This window comes from Monodelphis domestica, chromosome 2, assembly GCF_027887165.1.
Source record: "Monodelphis domestica isolate mMonDom1 chromosome 2, mMonDom1.pri, whole genome shotgun sequence".
NCBI lineage: Eukaryota > Metazoa > Chordata > Mammalia > Didelphimorphia > Didelphidae > Monodelphis > Monodelphis domestica.
The window spans coordinates 434972279-434998914 of NC_077228.1; the positions used below are offsets into that span (position 1 = coordinate 434972279).

At 34.3% G+C, this 26636-nt stretch overlaps 1 protein-coding gene across 7 annotated transcripts in view; it reads right to left on the reverse strand.

Annotated features, from left to right (window-relative positions):
* The window catches only part of IPCEF1 (interaction protein for cytohesin exchange factors 1), a 268654-nt gene that overhangs the window by 91803 nt on the left and 150215 nt on the right, over positions 1-26636 (reverse strand). For 5 of the 7 annotated variants that reach the window (XM_056818971.1, XM_056818970.1, XM_016428978.2 and 2 more), the window contains 2 exons: positions 9007-9043; positions 8146-8315 (listed from right to left, as the gene is read on the reverse strand). In XM_056818971.1, the coding sequence (XP_056674949.1) occupies positions 8146-8315; positions 9007-9043 (207 nt within the window). Of the gene's footprint in view, positions 1-8145; positions 8316-8434; positions 8569-8786; positions 9044-26636 lie in introns of those variants that run through there. The other 2 variants (XM_007484786.3, XM_007484787.3) reach the window with 2 other exon arrangements.

The following is a 26636-nucleotide window of genomic DNA, read 5'->3' on the forward strand; positions in this document are numbered from 1 at the left end:
CCAACAGCAGAGTAGTGTTCTTTTTCATTCTCTTTTAAAACATCAATTAATCTGTTAAGAATAAAGTACGTAGGAGGCAGCTAGGTAGCTCAGTGGATTGAGAGCCAGACCTAGAGATGGGAGGTCCTGGTTAAAATCTGGCCTCAGTCACTTCCCAGCTGTGTGACCCTGAGCAAGTCACTTAAGCCCCATTGCCTAGCCCTTACCACTTGGAACCAATATACAGTACTGATTCCAAGATAGAAGGTAAGGGTTAAAAAATAAAAGCATAAAGTATGTAATGGGAGTACACATATGGAAAATAGATTCACACAGCAGATCATCTCATTTGACCCTTATAATAACCCCCTGAAATAAGTAGGGCAAGTATTTGTACATTATGTCTGTGCATACACTCATAACACATGTATGCAAAACAAGTCAATCAAGGAATTCTTTAATCTTTCCCACTAATTATGTGCCATGTACTGAAGATACAAAGACCAAACAAATATAGCTAATAATAGCTAACATTTATATGGCATCTACTGTGTGCTGAAATTTGTGAAGCTAGAAGTTTCTTAAGGATTATCTCATTTGATTCTTACAATATTTCAATTCAGGTCTTCTTGACTCCAGGCTAGTGCTCTATCCACTGCACTAACTAGATGTCTGCTCTTAAGGAACCTATATGCTATCTGGAGAGAAGTATATGTAGATAAGTAATTTTTTTAATACAAGATAGTTGAGAAAAGAAGAGCAGCAGTCCAAGAAAAACATTATGTATTAAGTGATGCTTGATCCAAATATTGGGGGAAATTGGGTATCTGATGAGGCAGAGAGCAAGAGAGATTACAAAGCTAAGCATGAGGGACAACTGGTACAAAGCTAAGGAAAGGTGAGAATACTACATGTGAAGAAAAGGAAGCTAGCTAGCTTAGCACAGCAAAAATGTTCAGGAAGGGGAGGACGATACAAAGAGGTTGGAAGAGTAGATTAGTAGTAAGTTGTAAAGGGTTTAGAAAGCTAAACAGAGGAGTTAGGAAGTAAAAACTTAATGATGGGGTAGGACTGAAATGTTTATACATACACTTAGACAAAACCCTTATGGCCGTTATGTAGAGGATGGATTGAAGAAGAGAAAAAATAATGTGTAACAAAAAAAATTTAATAGCCCAGGAGAGAAATGATTAGAATCTAAATTAAGGTTATGTCCACGTGAGCAGTGAGAAGGGGTTAGATGAGAGCTTGTTGTGGAGATCAAAATCAAAATGACAATATTTGACAACTTATTAGATATGTAGAGTGGAGAAGAAGGAATCAAGGAGAAAAAGAAATCGAAAACCTAGGAGCATGGAAAGGTGGAGGTGCCCTTCACATGTAGAAATTAGAAAGTGGAAGTGGAGTAGCTTTTGGAGGAAAGATGACAAGTTCTGTCTTAGACATGTTGAGTTTTAGATGCATATAGGACATCCAGTTTGAAACACCTAAAAGGAATCTGGTGATCTAAAATTGGAATTCTAGAAATGGAACAGAAATAGAGACAGATAGACAAATGGACAGACAGATGAACAGAAAGATAAATGAGCAGATAGATAGATAGATAGATAGATAGATAGATAGATAGATAGATAGATAGATAGATAGATAGATAGACATATCAATCTGGAAAGAGATTATATAAAATATTATCTGAGAAGATAAGGTACTTAAGAGTACATGACATTTCCCAGGGAGAGTATAAAGAGAGAAGAGGTTCACACATAAAGCTTTAATGAGGGGTAGGGGGACAAACGGTATTCACTATGAGAAGATTTTTACATATTGTGCCCTATTCTGGGTTCCTCTATTGTCTGAAAGAGTATGGCATTAATCTTTTCTTAATGTCATGGACCTCCTTTTGCAGTTTGGTGATATCTAAGAACTTCTCAAAATAATGTTTTTAAATAAATGAAGTAAATGCTGAATTTCAGTTAAAGGTTAATGAAAAAAACCTTTGTCTTTTTTCCCATCCAAGTTCCTGGAGGCCATGAAATTTTTCCACTAATCCCTCAAGCAATCCCAGGTTAAGAACTCTTGCTATAAAGAAGCAAATCATATCAGAAGATGTAAATAAAAATTCTTAACCTTCTATTAAATTCTCAGTTTCTTTTAATCTTGTTTCTATATCTATCACTAAAGTGAAATTGTGCTAGGGTCACTGATAATCTCTTAATTGCTAATTGAATTGACCTTTCTAAATCCACATCCTTCCTGTCCTCTGCAAGAAATGTTGCTATTGATCACCCACTCTCTTTCAGGACACTGTCTCCTCAGGGGGTTTTACATGGCACTGCTCTGCCATCATTTTCTCCTTGCCTCTGACTAATTCTTCTCAATGTCCTTTGTAAGGCTTTATCCATATCCCACATCCTGTTATGGATATCCTAAATGGCACCATTATGGACCTTCTCTTCTTCTCTCTTAATACTCTGGTAATCTCATTAGTGGGTAGCTAGGTGGTTCATCAGTGGGTAGAATGCTGGGCATGAAGTCAAGGAGACTCATCTTCTTGAGCTTCAGATCTAGCCTCAGACACTATTTGTGTGATCCTGGACAAGTCACTTAACCCTATTTGCCTCAGTTCATCATCTGTAAAATGAGCTGGAGAAGGAAATGGCAATCCACTCCAGTATCTTTGCCAAGAAAACCCTAAATAGGATCCAAAAGAGCTTGAAACAACTTAACAACTATCTCATTATTTCCGGTAGATTCAACCATCATCTCTAGGCTAATGCCAAGTCTACTTAACCATACCTCTTCTTTTTCCAAAGTTTTAGCTCCAACATCTCCAGCCACCTAGTGAACATCTCTATCTGAATGACCCACAAGTATCTGAAACTCACCATGTCCGAACTCCCTAAACTTCCCTCCATTGAGGATCCTTATTTATATTAATGGCATCAGCATTCTTCTAGTCAACCAGTTTCACTACATATATGTGTCTAATTCCAATCAAATAACAAGATGCATACATTTCCACAACATTCCTCTCATAGCTTGTCTTCTCTCTATTCATATCACAATTACCCCTGTACATATTCTCTTCACTTCTCATTATAATACTGCAGGAGCTGACTAACTTGTCTCCAATCTTTTAGTGGCTTCCCTCTTTGATCCATTCTCTACTCAAAAACTGATATTCCTGCCAAGTTTACATTCCTGAAGCACAAATATGATTGGGACATTCCCCTATTCTAGAAGCTTCAGGGGTTCCCTTTTATTTCTAGAATAAGATACAAGTTCCTTTGTTTGGCACTAAAATCCTTCATAATCTGGCTCTAACCTATCTTTTCAGGCTGATTACACAATACCCTTCCCTTTACCACCACCTGTTCTGTAGACCAACCAAAGTGATCCACTTGCCATTCTCCCTATAAAATATTCTGTTTTCTGACTCTGCAGATACTCAGGTTGTCCATATGCCTAATATGATGTCATCCTAAAATTTGCCTCTTGTGACCCAAAACTCACATCAATGCCCAGCTCAAGTGCCAGTTCCCAGTGAGTGCCTGGAATTTAGTCAGCACTTAATAAATGTTTGTTGACTGACTGACCTACTTAAAGAGACTCCCCCTGATTCTCACAGCTGGAAAAATCCTTCATCCCTTCCCAAATCACTTACAATTTATTTTGAGCATATATTACTTTTACTTAGTGTTTCTCACGACAGAATGGCAACTACTTGAGAGCAAGGCCCCCAGTACTTAGTACCAAACCTGACATCCAGCAGATGATTAATAAATTCAGATTAAATAATTAATTGATAATTTTCACAATTCAACAGCTCAATTCAATTAAAGATTTATTATGTACATACTGTGTGCCAGGCACTGAGTTAGGAGTTTAAAAAAACATAATCAGTCTGTAACCTCAAGTAGTGTCTTGACCTCAAGGATGTTCTTCCTGGAGGTGTCAAAAGTATAAAATACACACAAATAAGTGTGAAATAAAGAAAACTGAGCAAAGAGGAAGCACTAACAGCTGCAAGTTGAGAGAAAGCTCCTTGCTAGAAGTGGCATCCTAGCTAAGCCTTGAAGAAAGACAAGGATCCTGAGAATTGACTAAGAGGAGAGAATATATTTTAGATCTTGAGAAAGGTGTGGAATAGATTGGCAAGAATATAAAATTTGTGAAGAGCAGTAGTATGAATTTCTGGAAGAAAGATAAGCGAGAATCAGATTATAAAAGTCCTTAAAATACAGCTTAAAGGATTTCTATTATATGAAACATTGGAGAACTACAGCAAATTTTTGAGAAAGAGAATGCCTATTTAGACATTTTCATTTTTTCTACTCTTCAAAGCCTTGTCCTTGTATTCTCAAACTCATCTCAACTGTCTAGTTCCACTGGACAGGATGATAAACCCCTTTGCAGCTGCTATTTTTTAATTTTGGAAAGTGAAAAGTAACACTGAGTTCTGAAATTGTCTTGATTAGCAGTTCTCTACCCATGATTCCTTGGAGTCTCTGAGACCCTTTCAAAGGGTCAACAAGGTCAAAACTATTTTCACAATAATACTAAGATGTTTTCATTTATAATACACTAAATATCAACAATTAAGACACATGTAAACAAATCTTCAATAATTTTAAAGAGTTTAAAGCAGTCCTGAAACCAGAAAGAATCACTGGTCTAAATAATCCATCATATAATCCATCAATAATCTAAAAAATCCATCATAGTCTACTGGATATGTACCAGGTGTCAGGAAGAGTTTTACAAAAGCAACATTCTGACACAACCCATTTCAATTTCTATATCTAGGACCTTCAAAAAATGAAGAAGTACCTTGCCGAAGCTAACTTGGTTAACTTTTTTATGTTAAAAATATAGTTTCATAAACCTTGCAGCTGGAGGAAACCTTAGAGTTCATTTAGTCTACCACCTCCCCAATCCCTTCATTTTACTGATGGGATGAAATGTCAGATGAGGAAATGAAAATCAAAATGTATAAAATCAATTGCCCAAGTTCACACAGTAAGTAGTAGAGGCAATATTTGAACTTAGCTCCTTTGATTCCAAATCTTGTTTTCTTTCTATTCTACCATGAAAAAACCTTTTTAAAGACACTGTTTCCCATGCCAAATATATTTGAACTTCCCCAACAAATTATACAATGAAAGCAGAAAAGAAAAAATATCTTAGATCTGGAGTACTGAGAATGGTGTCCCACTTTATGCCATATCCATCTGAACTTAGCTAGATTTTGGCATTTTAAGAAAATGAAATAGTGTGTTTTTAAGAGCCCTTGCTAGAGAAGCTATGTGTACCACTATCCATCAGGGCTATTACTGGGAAAACCCGGCTTTGGTGGAAGACTTCAGTTCTTCTATGGTTTTTAAACACAAAATTGCAGATAGAAGAGGAAAATCATGGTGACCTTAATCCTTTTCAAGTTAAACTTGAACTGAAAGGACAATGCATCTCTCCCAACCAACCCATAAATGAAGCAGTTACTGACAGGGCTTGTCACTAGGCAAAAATAAGAATTTGACAGAATTGAAAGAAACAGGAAGGCAGAGGCTCAAGACCCTGTCTGATGACTTGATCCAAGGCACTGAAGGAGCAACTACCAGTAGTATGACTGAAACTGAATTCTGTTAGTGGAAGAAAATAAACGCAATCTTAAACTAATCATGTGTTTATGCTCTTATTTTGTATTTTACATTAATACCTAATAGTCAGATTATGAATGTCACCTAATGATTCACAGGTGACTCTTATCTTCTGTGAGAAAGAAAACCATTAATGTATGGTCAGAGAAGTGCCTTTTCCATAAATGACCAACTAAATACAATAAACCCCACACAAGTACTAGCAACATCCCTTTCTTTAAAACTGGCCATCATAACTTATTCAAACTAATGTTCTATAACTTGAATGTTATTCATTCAGGTGGAAAGGAACTGGGTTAACACTGGAGACAGGAAAGGAGTATGTTTATGGACAACAATGAGCTTATTTTCTTCCTCAAACTGAGGTCCTTTCAAAGTCATGCCCAGCTAACAAACTCCAGAAGATATGTTGTACACACATAGCATAGTCATTCCCTACCCAATAATGCACCCCTTTTCAAAAGGGGCGGGGGGAGCAAAAGTAGCCTGTGATAGACCAGTCAGAGTACATCTCATAGCCCTGTGGCTCAAAAGATTTATAGCAATAATCAAAAGGTTCCTCATGAGATCATTGATTTAGAACTAGGAAGGACCTTAGAGGCTATAGAGTTTAATTCTTTCATTTTACATAAGGACACTGGGCCACACATAAATACAATTATTTTTCCAGAGTCACACTTCTAGTAAGTATCTGAGGTGGCTTTTGAATATCTTCCTAAGTACCCTATCCACTAAATCACTCTGTCTCGGGCTTCTTATATTCCTTAGAAGATAGTTTCCCACTGACCCCCCAGGCTCTTCTGGAAAAAAAATTTCTTTGCATACATAGAAAATCTAGGTCAATGACAAAATTGGTGTGATATAATAGAAAGACCATTAGCTTTGGGATCAGATGGATCTAGATGCTAGACTTGGATCTACTACTTACTAGCTGAGGGAATGTAGGCAAATTACTTCACCTCTATCAGCTTCAGTTTCCTCATCTGTAAAATATATCATTTACCTTACTGGATTGTGCTAAGGAAAACATTCTCTAAGTCTTAATGTATCTATAAATCTGAATTATGATGATCATCTGTGACTTACAAACAAAGTTGAATATAATATTAGATAAATAGGACATTAGAAATAGCATGTTAGAAATCCAATCAATCCATGTACAAAGTTTCATGCTCTAAAATTATGAAACTTAAAGCATTCACGTAATTGTAGACAATAATCACTGGAGAGTATTACTTTTTTTTAATCCCTAACATTTTGTAGAGAAGGGACTTTCCTTGTTACCCTCCAAAGCACAAGGACTCATAGCTAATATATCCAACAGCATACAGGGAAGGTGTTCAGGATTTCATGGAGATAGATGCCTTCCCTCTAAGACAGCATGATATAATAGAAAGAACCCTGGATCTAGAATCATAAGATCATGCACCTAAAAGATACCTGAGAGCTCTAACCTTCCTACTTTCACAAAAGAGGAAACGGAGGCCAAAGGAAGTTAAGTGACTTGCCCAAAGTCACAAAGGTAGTAATTGCCAGAGGTGGAATTTGAATCCAGGTCTTCTGAAGTCAAAGCCAGTGATCTCTTCATTGTACCAACTGAAGTCAGGAAATCAAGTTTAAACTCTTAAGTTCTAATACTGCCTATATAACTATAGATATGCCGGTTAATTTTTGAAAGATCATTTCCTCATCCATAAGATAGAAATAATAACATATTACCAACCTGGCAAGATAGCTGTGAAGAAAACACTTAGAATACTATGCAATATAAATTCTTGTTGGCATTGTCTCCTTCTAAAATTTACTTATTTCTCGTCTAATACAATGGAGTCCTGGTTTGTGAAACAGGCCATAATATTTTAATTAAGCTGTTAAAGGCTGTGTTCCCAAGCATTTCATCAAGAACAGACAAATCAGTAAGTTACAAGAAGGGGACAGTGTGATTAATGCCCTCCATCCTATCCATGACAAAACCCTAAACTTCAATGCTAAACACAAAGCTGAAATAACTACTAACATTCCCAATTGCAAGTTACCCATACAAAAGATGAGGAAGAGGAAGAAGAAAGTAAAAACAATATACAAACAGCAGTAGTTTCTCAAGTAAACAATCTACATGTGTACATTAGGCAAAGACCCTCCCCAGGACCTTTGTTCTTCATTATGGGTCTTTTTTTTTTTAGTCATCATTCTTCAATATCTATATTCCCTGAAATGAGGAAAATCACTCCCAGAATTAAAAGTGATGAAATCTAAAAGCCCTATCCGCAAATGGCTGAAATGACAGTGGAGAGGTTTTGCCTTGATAAAAACAAGATTGCCTTTCTCACAAATCTATTGATGCTGAAAGGCTTTCTACAAGGTTGCAGTCAATCCACTGAGGAATTATTTCCTTTCCTCAAAGTACAACCTGCCCTTGGACTCCATGGAGCCATGCCCTCTCACTGCTGCCCCAACCGTAGCTTTTGGAGAGTAAGACTCGGGGACTAGGGGGGGAAAGAGCACTCACCATCTGATTGCCGTACCAATACAGGGATGCCCCCTTGAGCACAACCCAGAACTTTCTCCATTTGTTGCTGAGGAAGGTCCCTTTTTCCTTTTTCTTGTATAACCACCCCTGGAAGTCAGCGTGTCCCAGATCCTTGCAGGATATCCTCCTCCGGCTCATTGTGAAGAAACCTGCACAGCATTCCAAGCAAGAATGAAATGATTATTCTGAGCTCAGGAATGCCCTGGAAGAGCTTGCTAAAATAATCAATTACTTAAAGCTAATGCCTTCAAGTTGCTATATCACGCACCCCTGAGTTCTCTGGAGAACAAATCTGAGCAATACAAGCTGCCACCTCCTGGGGAGTCTTAGCTTTCAAAATGCATCGCTTCTATATAAAAAGGTATAATAAGTGAAACGAGGAGGAAGGAACAGTGTTCAGCATGAGTGGAATTAAAAAAAAAAAAGCATGCCACTGGACAGGGTAAATAAAAAAATAAAGTGTATTAGACCACCCAGCATATGACTGCACAGGAGAGCCGCATGCAGCCAGCCACAGGAGCTGCAGTTATGCAATAGAAGCATGCGGGCTAAAGCCCATTTACGCGTAAAGCTACTTCCCAAGCTCACAATTCCACTATCTCCAAGCCCTACTGACATACCACAAGGGATTAATCCAAAAGAGCAGCATGTCGTCATTTCTCAGAAGAGATAGGAAAATAACCCTGAGTCAAGCTGCCTGCCAACTATCCCAGGCTCACGATACTCAGACAGGAAAAAAAAGAAGAATCGAATTCCAAAAAACACATTCAAAATAATAGTAATGATGATAATAACAGCAATAAAAAATAAAGGATCAAATGAGAGCTCTTATTACAATACCTTGAGTTTTCTTCTTGGGCTTCTGACGCAAGGGAACCTGCAGGAAGTGCAGGAAGGAAAGAAAAGAGGAAATTTCTGATTATGTTGTAACATTTGTAAAGGAGAAAAGGAGGGAGGAGGTGGTGGGTTTTATGTGCAGGACAGGCTCTTAAAAAACATCAAAACAAAAACAAAATCCAACAACAACGCTCCATTTGGAGAAAAGGAAAGCTAGTAGCTGAAGCATAAAATGGGCTAATTAGAATTGATGTACATATAGTTGAACTGTGAAAAAAAAAGGTAACATTGTTTTTATCACTAGTGTTTCCTGTTTCCACCCACAAGCAGTTTTCCCGCTAGTACTTCTGAGTCGAGAGAATAAACGGTTACATATTATAATAATAAAAACAAAGACACTTCATTTTCTCCTGAGCTAGGAAAAGGAAAATCTTAGCCTCTTCAATACTTAAAATTTCTAAGTTCTGACTGTAATTTAAATAAACATTAACTAAACACACAAGACAATACAATTATCTGGGGGTTGTCACTGAAACCACATCTTAGCAGGGTTACACTAAAATCATATTAGGTAAAATTACTTCCAGAAAGGGAAATTCCATTTTACCTTAGTAACACATCTGTATTCATCCAGCTTTTTCATTCAAAAAGTCTTTACCTATAAACTTGATCTCTCCTGTTGTAAGTGAAACCCATTTCCTTTTACATCCTTTTTATATTATTTTGATTGCTGTCACTATATTCTACAAAAGATAAATTCACAGTCTACTTCTACTTCATAATATTATTTCAAGTGTATATATGTATGTGTGCATGAAAATGGACAAGGTTTTAGATTTCAGATTTATTATCAGATTTCAGATATCTTCAGACAGATTTTATATTATGCACATACAACTTCATTTTTTAAATTCCCAGGTAAAATAAATATAAGAAACACAAAAGCTGTTTTAGTGAATAATCCCTCTTGTCTTCCTCTAACTTCTTTTTAAAGCTTAAGTCCTTCATTTGTCCTTCAATTGGAAATTCCTATTTTTAAAAAATTTGTGTTTGTTCAATATTACTTATGCAGAATCAATATGTATAATGACTTGCCCTTTAACATAACAAGTGTGGAATATGCATACCCCAAAGAAAAATATGAGTAACTGCAAATCAATGAGAGAAGCTCATAAATAATTTTCTTAGAGTGTTTATGATGCTGTGTATTCTTGACTTGTTCAAGTCAGGTATATGACACAAAATGCTTGTAGGTGTAATAGACATGAATGCTCTGAACTTTTAAAAAAACATTTTAAGACACAATCCCTTTCTGAAATTCAAAGTTTAAGAGGGCCTCATATTTCCTTCAGCAATGGTGATGAGAATAAACAGCTTGGTTTCCTTTTCCTGGATCTCTTTTTAATATTCATATATTGCATTTCTATTCTAAGGCTATTAAAGGAAAGTACAAACACAAAGGAACAAATTAGCTATAATATCTAACACATAAAGGTTTATAGAGCACTTTACAAATATCCCATTTTACCATCATAACAACCCAGAGAGGTATGTTCTTTATCAATGACATTTTACATGAGGAAACTGAGGTGGGGGGGGGGGGGGTATGACTTGCCCAGGACCACAAGGCCATAAGTTTCTGAGGTCAACTTTGAACTGAGGTCTTTATGACTCCAACTACTACGGTCTATCTAGTTCTACATCCTAAGCATGATAATTTTCAAGCAAGCAGCAACAAAGGACTTTTACTTATTTTTTATGAGTTCTCTGAGATGTATTATGTGAATGCCGATAGAAGTGTTATCAGATTAGGACCCTCTCTGAGCAATCATGTGATCTGGGACTTATTCAAAGCCATCACCACCACTATTCCTGTTACCCTGAAAACCTTATCTCCACTGGTCAGTCAAATTGGTGTTAAACTCATACCAATAGGAACATTCTTTTAGATCAGTGATTCTCCAAGTGTAGTCCTAGAACCCTTGGCGGTCCTGCGAACCCTTATGGGGACCCACAAAGTCAAAACAATTTTCATAATAAAATTAAGAAATGTCAGAAAGCACATTGCAATTAAACTTTAAGAAACTATCTGTCTATTTAAGAAACTATCCAACAATATATCTATGTGAGATCAGATTTTCTTCGTATACTTCAACCAAAATAACACATTGCAACAGATTGAATATAGAAACAGATATAAGAATCCAGCTGTCTTCTATTAGGCTAGACATAAAAGAGATTTACAAAAATATGTAAGTCAATGTCACTCTTTTCACTAATTTTTTTTGGTAAAATATAGCAATGTAGCAATTTCTGTTTTAAATTGTTATCTATGTAAACATCTAGTAATGAGTATTATTGTTGTTTTCACACAAATTAATTTTAAAATTTTAACAGTTTTAAAGTCTAATACAGTGAATATCTAGGCAGCTAGGTGGAACAGTGGATAGAGGACTAGGCCTAGAATCAGTAACAACTGAACTCAAATCTGACCTCAGATACATTGTAGCTGTGTGATCCTGGACAAGTCACTTGCACCTGTTTATGTCATTTTCCTCATCTGTAAAAAGAACTGGAGAAAGAAATGGCAAACCAGTACAGTATCTTTTCTGAGAATACCCCAAATGGAGTCATGAAAAGTTGGATAAGACTGAATAACAACAACAGTAACTATCAATAGATACAGTGTAAATAAACAAAAGGTCTTTGGGGTCCCCAAATTTAAGAGTTAATTGTCCCCAGGAGGCCTCCATAAGATGCAAATAAGTTACAGAAGAGTAGTAATGCAGGAAATGATTATTGGGGTCCTAGTTGTCAATGGAGATTTCAGGAAATCATTAGCATTTATTAAAACTTTGACCCAGTTATATTCATCAGATTGGCAAATAATAACAGAATTGTAAAGGTTTATAGGGTGTTTTCTTCAGAACAACCCTATAGGTCAGGTAAATTAAACCTAGCTAAGAATATGATCCTGGGCAAATAGAATTCAGAAAAGAGGCAAGGAAAAAAAGATTTTGGCATTCTAGGGAAGAGAATAAGAGTACTGACAAGACAGGGCAAAAGAGAATATCAAAAAAAGGTAATCAAGAGTGTAGAAGGAAATAATTTCAGTTGTTTATTTAACAAACATTAAGAACCTACTATGTACAAAGTACCTTTTTATATACAATGGGGGGGGAGGGGAATCACCTTTGAGGCTTGAACTTCCCAAACCTATCCTATCATCATTTTGATGTTGAAGTAAATTATTTAAAGACAATTAATGATTCTGTGGCCAGTAAACACAATAGAATCTTATGTTCTCTATAACAATCAATTGCAATAACTAAGAAAATGTGGTCAGTGATAGAATTTGATCCATGAAAATCTACATTGGTTTCTTCATATAGGCTTATCATAAATACTCTTATTATGTGCATTGAATTCAATTAGAATTTTTTAAATGAAAAAAAATAGACATGAGTTATTAGCTGTTAAACGTCTCTTGGGTTTCCATTTTCTTAGTAACAATACCATCTCTACTCCTTTGCATTTTTAATACCTCTTAAGGTATCTAAAAATTGATTTATGTATTCTTCTAAACCATTACCTCCAGCATGGTTGTCTTCTGTATATATTTCACTGATTCAGAAACTCCTCCCAAATTCATTTTTTAACACTATTTCTTCTTCTCAACACAAGGAGTATTGATATGCAAAGTACAGATATGATGGTTCCATAGTTTTCAATAATAAGAATAAATCATTATATAAACCATATTTGCTGTCCTTCCCATTTTATCTCCATATATCCTTGGGGATAATTTGGAATCTGGGTCTCACCCCAAATTTTCTACAGATTTCTATTCTCTTCCATTTCCTTTGGCTGGTGATACCATCATAATACTGCTCATAATCTTCCATCATTTTCTGTGATATAGTGCAAATTAGCTTGATCCAAACAGGACAGTTCTTGATTTTAAAATCTCTTCATATAGCAAGTTTTATCTAAGTCCTTTTGCTCTCCTTGTTGTAGTGGTCCCTCCATATTATTTAATTGCTTTAAGGAATGGAGAGAATCAGAATCCATGTCCATTTCCCTTTTATCAGGGTCAGAGCTTGTTTAAATAGGTCAAGTTGGAACTATTACAATTTCATGGAGTGTCTTTCAGATTTAAGCTTTCTTTTAATTTGATTTTGCTTTTGACCTTTGCTCTAGGTAGTCAAGAATCTCACTGTAGGAAGAGAGCTGATGAATCCCACTTTGGAAACCAGTCATTTTCTGAAATTAAACTGCTGCAAATTTCATTCTTTGTGATGTATGATACTTTCATTGCTCAGTGCCTTACAACTTTTTTCTTGAAGAAAGGTTGTTTTAAGATAGACAGATATAAAGCTTTAGACTAATTGATAAACATTTCTTCCACTTTCTTTAATCTCAAAATACATTACCAAATTTTTACTAATATCCTGAATATTCACTTTTGATCAGTTAAACAACCAGTTAAATTTTTATTGCCTACCATTTTCTATGAGCCAAATTCAGAAGATGTAAAGAATTTCATTGTGTATAATATATTACATATATAATATAAAGCACATATACTCACTTACATAGTTACATAATATGTTATACTGCCTATAACTTGAAAGTATAATTTTTTTATAAGTTGTCACCTCTTATTAGAATATGAGTTCCTTGAGCTCAAGGACCCATTTGAGCCTTTTCAGCAATCAGTTGTCTGGTACACAATCCAAAAGAAAGGGTGATTTATAGTTAACATTCTAATGACAATAAATCCCTTGCCAGCAAGTGTTGTGTTGTTTTTATCTTTATAACCCTGTTCTAGTGCCTGACATTTAACTTCTTTGACAAGCAAAGAAATATGGCAACCAAGAAAGATATCAGTTTAGACTAAATATCTTACAAAGATGTATTGTGGAAGATTATGGAGCAGCATTACCTCATAAAACATAAAGAAGTGATGGAGGAAAAATTTTTAAGGAAGTTCAGCAATAGCCCAAATGAAGTAAGGCATTTGAAGATAAAATGGAAAGGATAATCATGAACCAAAGAAAGATGCAAAATAGCAGTAGATTTTTGTAACAAACTATTTTCACCCTTGGACAGCAGAACTAGTAAGCCCCAGATGTGTTTAGGTAGGAAGTAGAAATAGTACTGGAGAAAAAAAAAACAGAAATGCATTTGAACTAGGTCAAGAATACACAGAGGAGAGCTGTGATGGGAGTGACACAATTTTGAGGACAGCAAGTCATTAATGGGCAAGGTACTAAAAGTATGGGGGGAAATTGCAGACCTAACTGCCAAAAGAAAAGGGACTGAGAAAATATTAAGATCTACTAATATATACATGCCAACTTTTCCATCCACATAAAAATTTTTGAGAATAATTTATTAATATATCATCAATTATTTATTGTGTCTATTATATACTCAGCACTACTCTAAGTGCTAGGAATACAAAAATGAAACAGTACTTGCCTTCAAGGATCTCACATTTTAGTGTGGGGATAGATCATATCTACAGAGAAGTAAAGGAAATGGATAGATATACATGCAGTAAGCTTTATTAGTAAAGAAAATTCTTAAATAAAGCAGTTGATGTGAACAAGACTTATCCATCCCTTTGAATCGATCAAATCTATTTTAATAGACTTGGTCATCTCCTCAGGAACTGAATAAATTTGTATAGGAAGAGGCTATTTCACAACCAGATAAGCATTCTGAGTGCTGGAAGAAGAGAGCCACCAAAAGGAGAAAAGATAATAGGATTTAACTGTGGCAAAACAGGATGATATCAAAGAAAATCAACTCTATAGGCATCTCTGGACAGAAGACCCAAGGTTATGCCACATACACAAGAACTGGATCTGAAGTAATTTTCAAGAATAAAATCAACTCTTTCTCCAACTTTCCTTCCTAGTGACTTTCTATCTACAAATACAATGATATGATCGGCTAATTTATTACATAAATGCATCCAGTAACCTAAATGCTGCCTCAACCACAAATGAGTCAATGGTTAACTTGAAATAGAGAGAAATGTAAATTTAGGCAGAAAGCTTAAACTCTGCCTAAATGTTAAGCATTTTGCTAACTAGTATCTCCTAGCAGTTGTGATGAAACTCAAAACTTTTCATATGAAATAAATTCTCTAAAATAACATGAACCTTATGGACCATTATATTGCCCTAGGCTTAACAACAAGTTAATTATTGTTACAGGGTGTTAAATAATCAAAATAAATACAGATTAGTGGGAATGAGAGCACATTATCAATTGGAAAAATTAGGAAAGGTCTCTTGAAGTCGGTGGCACTTGAAGTAAACTTTAAAAAGCACTAGGGAAACCAAGAGTCAGAGGTAAAGAGGGACAGAGACATGCCAATGTAAATGCATACAGGCAGGAAATGAAAAACTATTTATGGAGAAAATCAAATAGTTAATATAAGAAAGTAATATGCATTCATCCTGGAAAGATATGCTAAAGCAGATTGTAAAGTTTCAATAGATAAGTTTATCTTTGATCTTAGGGGAAATTGGAAGCCATCGAAGCTTCTTAAATTCAGAAAAAACAAAGTCAAATTGATTTTAGAAATATCAATTTGGCACATGAGTAGGGGATAGATTAAAGTGGAGTGAGAATTGAAGAAGGGAAACTAATAGACTATTTCAATAGCTCTTGGGAGAGTTCATGAGGGCCTGAACCACAATGCTGAGTATGGGAGTGGAGAGAAGGTAAGAGATACAAAAAATATTGTATAGTTAGCATAAAGTCTTGGCAATAATGGAGTACAAATAAGAGTGAAAAGTTAGGGTTATGCCTAGTTTAAAAACTGGATGATTGGTAACATGGTGATGCCAACACAAAACAACAGAAAGTTAAGAAGAGGCATAAATTTAAAGAAAAGATAAGTTCTGTTTTGGACATGACATATTTAGGATGCTTGTGGGACATTCAAGTAGAGATGGCCAACAGACAGAGAAGAAGGTCCAGAGACCATGAAAGACATAAGATATATATATATATATAGAGATAGATATAGATATAGATAGATATACCCATATATAGATATACATATATATTTGAATGTCATCATCACAAAGAAGATCATTGAATTCATAGGCACTAAAGAAATTCCAAAGAGATGGAGAGAGAGAAGAGGAGAGTCCTTGGGAAGAGCCCTGAGATAAACTACTTGAGATATAGCTCAGAAGGATGGGGGTGGGGGGGTTAGGGACATTAATTATAATCAAACAAATAAAACTTTGAAGAATTAATGATAGAGGTAAGAAGAGAAAAAATAACAGATTAGTATTATGGAAACAGAGAGGAGAGTGTATCCAGAAGGAGAGGGTATTCAATAGTCAAAAGTCATAGGGAAGTCAAAAAGGCATTAAACTGTCCATATCCTTTGCCACAGCGATATTACTACTAGAATTGTATCCAGAAATGATCAAAGAATGAGGGAAACTCATGACAATAAAAGGCTATCTACCACCACAGAAGGAATAGAAAGAGTCTAAATTCAAATTGTAATACACTGGGTTGTTTGTTTTTTTTATTTCCTCCATGAATCCTCATCTAGTGTAAGCAATATGTGTCTCCTTTCAAAATGGCAAACATGGAAATATGTATTATATTATATGTATGACATATCTTATGCCTTCTTGGGGAGGAAAAGGGTGAGACGGAAGAAGAGAACATAGGTTACAAAATATCAGAAAAAGAATATTAAGAATTGTATTTTACATAATCTGGAAAAATAAAATTAATATTTACATTATTTTGAAATAATACAGAAAAATTAAATTTTATTATAATAAAAAGAACATGTATGGTGCTATAAAAATTATATATTACAAATATATTTATTACTGCAATTTATACCTTCATTCAATCCATTAATAAAGGTTTATTATGCCTACCCTATGCTGGGCTCTACATATTAAAAAGAGAGAATGAGGCAAAAGACAGCTATACAAATTTATACACAAATTTTATATTTTATATTTGGCTCTTTTTGTAGCAGTCATGAACTGTAATCTAAAGGGGGGCACTTATCAACTAGGAAAAGAATGAATTAATTAGAGTATATTAATGTAACAAAATATTGTTTCACCATAAGAAATTACAAAAAGTAACAGTTTCAGAGAAACTTGGAATGATATATTTGAACTGAAGCAGGGAAAAATGAAGAAAACCAAAAGAATAATATATACAATAATTTTAAAAATAAAAACAACTTTGAAACACTTTAGAATTCTGTCCAATGATGTGACCAACCATGAATTCACAGTACTAATGAAAAAACATGCTACCTAACTCCAGACAAAGGGATGCTCAACTCAGAATGTAGAATGAAACATACATTTTTGGACAGAGTCAATGTCAGAATTCATTTTGCTTAATTATACATATTAATGCTTTGATGATTTTTTTTTCATTTTGCAGGGTAGGTTGGGGAAGAAAATTGCAACAGAGTATCTCCTACCTGTTCATTCCACAAAAGGAGGAAAACTAGAAGTAATCACAATAATGACAGTTTTCAAAGTTTATATGAAATTTATTGTATTTTTAAAAGAAAAGCAAACGTAACTATTCTATAATATATGTGGAAATGCTCCTTTTGGCATTTTAAAAATTCAGAGTAAAAATTAAATTAAATTTAAAAAAGAAAAAAGAATGCAAAAAAGATGAGGTCTGAGAGGATATCACTAAATAGATAAGCTATGCAATTATCATTGTATCCTTTAGAAAAGTAGAAGGCCAACAGAAAGACTGTTATGAGGTATATTATACAGGAAACTAATATAAAATATTATTACTTGAAATATAAAAAAGAATATAGGATCTCACTATGCTAAGTGTTTTCCTATTATAATAAAGAGAATTTCTTTCAGGAAGGCAAAATACTTCCTTAAATTATCAACCCCAATAAGGTGTCTCCATTGCACATAGCAAAAGTACACAAGATTCCATTAGAAATGCAACTGAGATAACATTGTCTGACACTTCTAGGCATTAATATCAATCACTCAATAAAGACTCATGATCACTAAAACTATATCATTAATATTGAGGAAAACTAATATATAGTCCAAGTTGAATCTGTTATAAATGGTGAAATCCTCAAAATTATTCTATCTACAGATGGTATTATGGTAATTATAGCAATCCTCAGAACAATTCAGAACTATTTAAATGTGATTCATAACCATTTATCATGTTTGGTCTAACTATCTACACAGAAAAAAGAAAAAAGTGGATAAGGAATGCCTATTATTCAGACTATGGTAATCCACTGGACAAAGAACCTATAGAATTTATCATTCAGTGTGTGTGTGTGTGTGTGTGTGTGTAGATATATATGAATATATATATCATAGACAAATACTGAAAATGAACAATGTAATTAATTAATAATAATTGAACAGGAAGAAAAGAGCAGACAAAATTGTCCTTAGGAAATTGCACTATTTTTGTTGTTTTTTTTTTTAAATAAACCCTTACCTTCTGTCTTGGAATCAATACTGTAGAGTATTAAGAAGTAGTAGTAAGAGCAGTAAAGGCTAGGCAATGGGGGTTAAGTGGCTTGCCCAGGGTCACACAGCTGGAAAATATTTGAGGCCAGATTTGAACATAAGACCTCCCATCTCTAGACCTGGCTCTCAATCCATTGAGCTACCCAGTTGTCTCCTACTATGTTTTTAAATATCTCAAATTTCTTCATGAAACAAGTGTCAATGCTTTTAGTCCTAAACTTTTAGTAGTATTATATGGCTATAAGTTGAATATTATTCTCTTCATGAGGATTTAGATCACTTTAAAAGGTTAGGACGGTGCATGGTAGGCATAAACAAGCTATACAAATTGCATTCAAGGAATTAAGAAATGATTTAGATGATGTCAAGGAAACAGATGAGCAAAAAAGAGAATAGAACAACCAATTTATGAATACTTTGAGGGTTCCCATGCTAATCTTTCTATGTCAGAAAAACCCTAGGAAGGCTTGAACACTAGGTTACCCAACTCTAGTTCTTGGTAGCAAATTTATATAATAATGTGGATAAGAGAAATACTGGATAATCAGGCATAGATGGTTGATCATCAAAGAAGGCCACAATGATGAGATTGCAGATTTACTTGAGTATCAAGTATTTGAGAGTAGAACTGTGTTTCACAAGGAGTAGGCACTTAATAATAATATTTGTAGAATCTATAAATTGAATGAAGTTGCAGAATAATAAAGAACTTCTTATCCTAGGTCCACAGATACTTGAAAATGATTGACCAAATGAATGAAGAATGTATATTAACTGTGAAATTAGAATTAAATATCAAATAATAAAATATTATATTTTAGGAGATTTATTAATGATCATTAGAAATCAAGGAATAAAGAGGATATAAAATAAAGACCACGTGCCCATGGCTGATCAGCCAATTCAAATGCCCACCTTACCACCACCAAGCTTGGGACAGGAAATAAAGAGGCAGGACTGCCTAATATCCCCTGTCTACAGGAAGTATATAAGGATAGGAAGTCAGTAGGCTTCTGGGAAATGTAGTTCTTTTTTAGGGTAACAGATTTTGTGATGTTCAGCACATTGAATTAGTCCATAGTAATAATAGTTTCAATAATAGCTAGCATTTATATAGCACTTTAGAATTTAAAGATATATATATATTATTTTATTTAATTCTCATAACTGTGAGATAGATACTATTATTAATATACATTTTGCAGATGGGGAAACTGAGCCTAAGAAAGTAAAATTATTTATCCAAACCTGCACAGCTAAAGTGTGTGAGATAGAATATGAATACTGGATGGTGCAATGGATAGAACACCAGGCCTAGAGTCAGGAAGAATCATCTCTGAGAGTTCAAATCCAGCCTCAGACCCTCACTAGCCGTTTGATCCTGATAAATCACTTAACCCTGTTGACCTCAGTTTCTTCATCTGTAAAATGACCTGGAGAAGGAAATGGCAAATCACTCTAGTATCCCCACCAAGAAAATTCCAAATAGGATCAGAAAGAGTCAGATATGACTAAAAAATAAACTGAACTTGACTTCAAGTCTAGTGCTCTCATCCACAACAATATTTCTTGAAAAGGCACTGAAGACAATGAGTTGGACCTTGAAATCAGTGGAGAAAAGCGAGCAGCCTGAATTGAAGTGGACAAATTATACTTATTTCATTGGAATAAGGAACTCACAATAAAGAAACTCTATCAATATAGATTGGAACCTTCTCTGCATTTTACATTTAGTATCTTAAATAACATATGCCATTTTAGTTATTCTTTGATCTGCACTGGTATTGACATCCAATACAAGCTGCTATACAATCCAGAGAATTTCTGAGTCCCACAATCCCTAAAGTTTCTATAAATTGGCAATCATAGAATTTTCATTTCTTTCAGCTTTTTATTATATTTCTAGGCAATCAGGTGGTACAGAAAATTAAGTATTGTACTTAAAGTCAGGATGACCTGAATTTCAATTCTGTTTCAGACATTAGTTGTATAATTCACTACAAGTCACCAAACCTCACTTAGGGTCAGGTTCTGTCTGTAAAATGGGAATAATATTGGCATCTACTGCAGAATTATTTTGAGATAGATATAAAGTAACATGTAAAGTGCTTTAAAATCTTAGAACACTATTTTAATGTTAGCTATTATAGCCTGAGAAACTTAAACATGAAATTGTTCAGATGAAAAACAAAATACTGTCTTAAGAACTTCAGTTAATATAAGCTACATCTTACTTCTCAAAACAGGAAATGGAACCAATGTACCCAGTGTTAAGTCTTAAGAAAGCGTCAGTTATGGGTTAGTATTTGGAGAATGACAGAAGATTTTGTTACGCAATAATGGTTTCCAAAAAGAGACCACAGTTCTTTGCTGAAATATTTCCAGATTGAAGGCTCATCCTTTTAAATGGGAACACTATAAAGGATTTAACCAACTACCTGATTTGTACTTGCTTAAAATTAAACTTTCCAGGGTAATTGATTATTTAATTTTTGTAAACTAGAATTTGCTGAGAATATGATGAGGGAGAGACGATGTTGCAAATGCTTTTGGCAAATCTGTTTCCTATTTGTTTATGTTATTCCCTGTTGTTGATGGTAAGTATTGTTATTTGAATGGTTTAATAGATGACCATTGATCCATAGGGTATTTTAGAAGGGTTCCTTCTTCAGACAATAGATGGGACTGAACTCCCTTCCAACTCTCTCTGTGATTCTGTAAAGTTCAGTAGTTGCTCAGAAGCAGGTGTTTAACAATATAGTGGTACCCCTGTATATAACTAATGTCCAAGTACAGGGATAACATCCACTTGAATAATTTCAGCACAAAAATAATCAGTAGTGGTGTATATTTTTGTCTTATGTCACCCAATTTAGCATACTCCTCAGTCAAGTTGTGACTATGAATTACTAAGACCAGTTTTAATACACAGACTATATTTATAACAAACCTTTAAAACTAAAAATTTCCAAGGCCCTTACTCAGTGCCTTATAGACATATTATGAGTCAAAATATAATAAGCATTCAACAGAGGAAAAAATATTTAAGTCCACAATCTGTACTCCAATGAGAATTAAATGTAAATATTCATCAATATTCTTCATCATGTCTAAGGATCTACTTTTAAAATAGAAGCTTCTGACAGAAAATTATTTCCAATTAAAGGTGTTGGCAATCAATGATAGTAATAGTAAATTCATTTTTATGTCTCTTCAAAGTTTACAAATACTTTTTACAATATATTATTTCATTTGATCCTCACAACAAATCTGGAAGTTTATTGCTATTATCCTCATTTTACAAAAGAGGATACCAAAACAGATAACAATTAAGTGACTTGCTTAGGGACAAAAGAATTCTAAATGAAAGGCAGGATTTAAAGCCAGATCTTCCAGACTCCCAGCTCAGCAACTTTTCTACTGTAAATGAATAAAGATGGTTTTTACGGTAGCATTTACTTTTCCTCATTTCATAAACACTTTATTAAGAAATGGCACCCTGCATCTACTCAAAGGAAAATGAGATGTGACATGTAGGTTACATTATAGGTCTCTAAGTATTTTACTTTCTATATTTCCTGACTTCTGAGATTTGGTTTCCTGACAATTTGTCCTAAACACTTCAGGGGAATATGGAATCACTGCACTAACTGTTTATTTTTATATATTTCCTTTCTGGTTTTGTCACGTATCATTAAGTACTCTCCATTTTAAGTTCAGGCTTTTTTGCTAACTTAGCAGTAAGGCTAAGAAGAATTGTGATCATATACTTTAACTTGTCATAAAATTGTAAACATCTCCCAAAGGAAGAAGTCAGATGGAAAGCATAAGTAGCTTACCACAGCCCACACCTTTACCCACTTCCACTTGGGTAACAGCTCCTTTTGAAACAGCATTTAAAAGTTGCATCACTACCACCTGTCAGTTTGTCAGTCAGTCACCTCTCATTTAAGCACTTAATATATACCAAGCATTGAAGATATAAGGGATTGGGGGGGACACAATAGCAGCAATTAAAAAAATATATTGCCCCTGCCCTTAAGGAGCTCACATTCTAGTAAGGATATAATATCTTTCTAATGACCCCTTTTCTAATTAGCACTTAATTCTATATCACTGTGAATTGCTTATATTTTTCTATGTGTCTCTGGTCCCTCAGTTAAATAATCAGATGGTAACCTCCTGGAGGACAAACAGGTATTCTGTCTTACACTTTTCTTGTTTCCCTCTAAACACCTACTACCTAGAAAGTGAGGCACTAGCAGCAGTCTGAGAGTTCAGTAATGTCTGCTGATACTTTGTCACTTCAGGACTTTATATCCCCATTCTGCTTCCAGCAGACTTCTTCCTGTGTCTAACAAGCAAAGGGAGAAAGGAAAGGGGGCAGGGTAAGATATGTATAGCAAGCTTCCTGCAACATTTCTTCATTCCATGTCAGTGGTTGGCTGGGCTGTCAGAAAGCATCAGGCTCACTAGTTGGATATAATAACCAATTTAAACTCTCTGGCTAGCCTGATGGCAACTGACAATTCAGCCAGCCAGGGATATTGCTGGAAAGAAAGGGTATGATATCATCCCCCTACAAATTCACATGCCTCTTTAAAATGTAGAAGGCCATATTAGTGAAGCATCCCTGCATACACAAGCTTTCTCTGACCACAGGTCATCAAATAGAGGGGAAAGAAAGAAATTTACCTACCAAAGATTTAAAATTTTCAAAGTGACTCATTTAAATGATGCATCCCTTTCTGCTATTCAAAAATATACATTTACTTTCTTTGCTTCTTGGGGATTCACCATTGCCTTTGTATGTCCAATCTCTAGCACTATGCTTGGAACACTATGAGATTTTGTTGATTGACACATTGATTGATTCATAACCATTTCTTGTTGCCATAATATTGGTAACTAAATGTAAAAACCACCCTTGTTTCATGTAAACTCAGTACATGAAATTCCAGACTTACAGAGAAGTTCATTTGGAATGTAATTTTTAAGTTTGAGAAAGAGAGGAAAAATATAACATCTTTTTTTATGACTCCCCATGTGCATTAAAAATAGTAATTTAGAAACTTTTGATTCACATGCAGCTTTTCAGAAATTCAAGATGCAACTGTATTTGATATTATATTGATATTTTTATTGCTCTGCTACTTAAATTTCAACATAAGAATAGGTACTGTAAGCCTACAGTACTGAAACTATGTGGAAAATCTTCAGTGGCAATAGGAAAAGAAGAAAAAAACAACTTTCTGAGTTTCTGAATAAGCCTTATGCTTTTCCATTTCTATGTTTTTGCTTATGCTGTCAACCTCTCACCAAAGAATTTGCCTCTCCCTCCTCTATAAACACTAAACACAACATTCATGATTTAATTCAAAGTTCCATGAAGTTTACCCTGATGGTTTTAATCCATGGTGATCTCACCCTCATCAAGGGTCATTGCCTTTTCCATACAACTCTAGCAATTAGTCACTTATTGCCCTCTTATGTCTTGTGTTCTTGTTTTATACTTACTGTATTTGGTTTATTTCTCACTTTAATCATATCTTATCTGCTCAATTAAACTCTAAGAATCCTGAGGTTAAAGACCTTTGGATCCCCCTAGCATTTAGGTCAGAGTATAATGTACTCAAAAATAGACAGCTCATTGATTGATGACTTAGAAGTTTGAGATACAAGATCCTAGGAATGGAAAGGTCTTGATCTGTCATCTAGTCCATTTCCCTCTAATATTGGAACCTTTTGTTTAGTTATATTAAATATTAAATAGACATTTACAGTATGAGCTGGATATTTAATTGTTATCCCCCCCCCAAAAAAAAGACACACTTCAAATTCCTTAGAATTTCAGTTCATCTGAGTTCAAATCCAGCCTTAGACTTTTATTAGCTGTGTGTCAATGCAATCAGTATCAATATCCTAATCTTTAAAATGGGGATAACAATAGCACCTACCTCTTAGGATTGTTATGAGGATAAAATGAAATCATATTTAAAAAGTATTTTGCAAATCTTAATATACCATATAATTACCATTAGTATGAAGAACTGAGTTGCAAATTCATTTTATGGACTCAATTATTTTACATGTTAATACTCAAGGGTTATAAATCTGTTTTTTTGGAATTGGAAAGGATTTCAATGGTCATCTAATCCAACCCAATCTTTCTCTAAAAACATTCCTGAGCAAAATAGTTTTTAATGATTACCTTAACTTCTTTTTCATTAATGGTGAGGTCTCCCTTTTCATCTTTGATACTGTTAATTTGGTTTTCTTTTTCCTTTTTTTGTTAGATTGACCAATACATTGTCTATTTTATTTGTTTTTTTTCAAAATACCAGCTTCTAGTCTTATTTATTAATTCAATAGTTCCTTCACTTTTGATTTTATTAGTTCCTCCTTTCATTTTTAGGATTTCTAATTTAGTTTTAATCTGGGGATTTTTAATTTGTTCACTTTCAAGTTTTTTGATTTGCATGTCCAATTCATTGACCTCTGCCCTTCCTAATTTGTTAATATATGAACTCAAAGATATAAAAATTTCCCCCAAGTACTACTTTGGCTGCATCGCATAGATTTTGAAAGGATATCTCATCATTGTCATTTTCTTCAATGAAATTATTGTTTCTTTGATTTGTTCTATTTTGCCCAATTACATGGCAACAAATATGACAATCTAGGTGATATGGATGAATATTTACAAAAATAAAAATTTCCTAGATTAACAGAAAAAGAAATAGAAGACTTAAATAATCCCATATCAGAAAAAGAAATTGAACAAGCCATCAAAGAACTCCCTAAGAAAAAAATCCCCAGGGCATGATGGATATACAAGTGAATTCTATCAAACATTCAAAAAACAACTAATCCCAATACTATACAAACTATTTGGCATAATAAGCAAAGAAGGAGTTCTACCAAATTCCTTTTATGACAAAAATATGTTACTGATTCCAAAGCCAGGCAAGTCAAAAACAGAGAAAGAAAATTACAGACCAGTCTCCATAATGAACATAGATGCAAAAATCTAAAATGGAATACTAGGAAAAAGACTCCAGTAAGTGATCACAAGGGTTATTCATTATGATAGGTAGGATTGATACCCAGAATGCAAGGATGGTTCAATATCAGGAAAACCATCCACATAATTAGCCATATCAACAAGCAAACCAACAAAAATCACATAATTATCTCAATAGATGCAGAAAAAGCCTTTGACAAAATACAACACTCATTCCTATGGAAAACAATAGAAAGTATAGGACTAGAAGGGTCTTTCCTAAAAATAATAAACAGTATATATATATATATATACTATATATATATATATATATAACCATCAGCAGACATCATCTGCAATGGGGATAAATTGGAAGCATTTCCAATAAAATCAGGAGTGAAACAAGGGTATCACCTCTATTATTTAACATTGTACTAGAAACACTAGCTGTAGCAATTACAGAAGAAAAAGAAATTGAAGGTATTAAAATAGGCCACTGAGGAGACCAAGCTATCACTCTTTGCAGATGATATGATGGTCCACTTAAAGAATCCTAGAGAATCAACTAAAAAGCTAGTAGAAATAATCAACAACTTTAGCAAAGATGCAGGATACAAAAATAAACCCACATATAACTCATCAGCATTTCTATATATTTCTGACACATCTCTGCAGCAAGAATTAGAAAGAGAAATTCCATTTAAAATCACCCTAGACAATATAAAATACTTAAGAATCTATCTGCCAAGACAAACACAGGAACCATATGAACACAACTACAAAACACTTTCTACACAATTAAAACTAGATCTAAACAATTGGAAAAATATTAATTGCTCATGGGTAGGACAAGCTAACATAATAAAAATGACAATCCTACCCAAACTTATTTACTTATTTAGTGCTATACCCACTGAACTACCAAGAAACTTTTTTACCAAATTAGAAAAAAACCATAACAAGGTTCATTTGGAAGAAGGTAAAGAAGGTCAAGGATATCCAGAGAAATGATGAAAAACAATACAAAGGAAGGTGGCCTAGCAGTACCAGATCTTAAACTGTACTATAAAGCAGTTGATCAT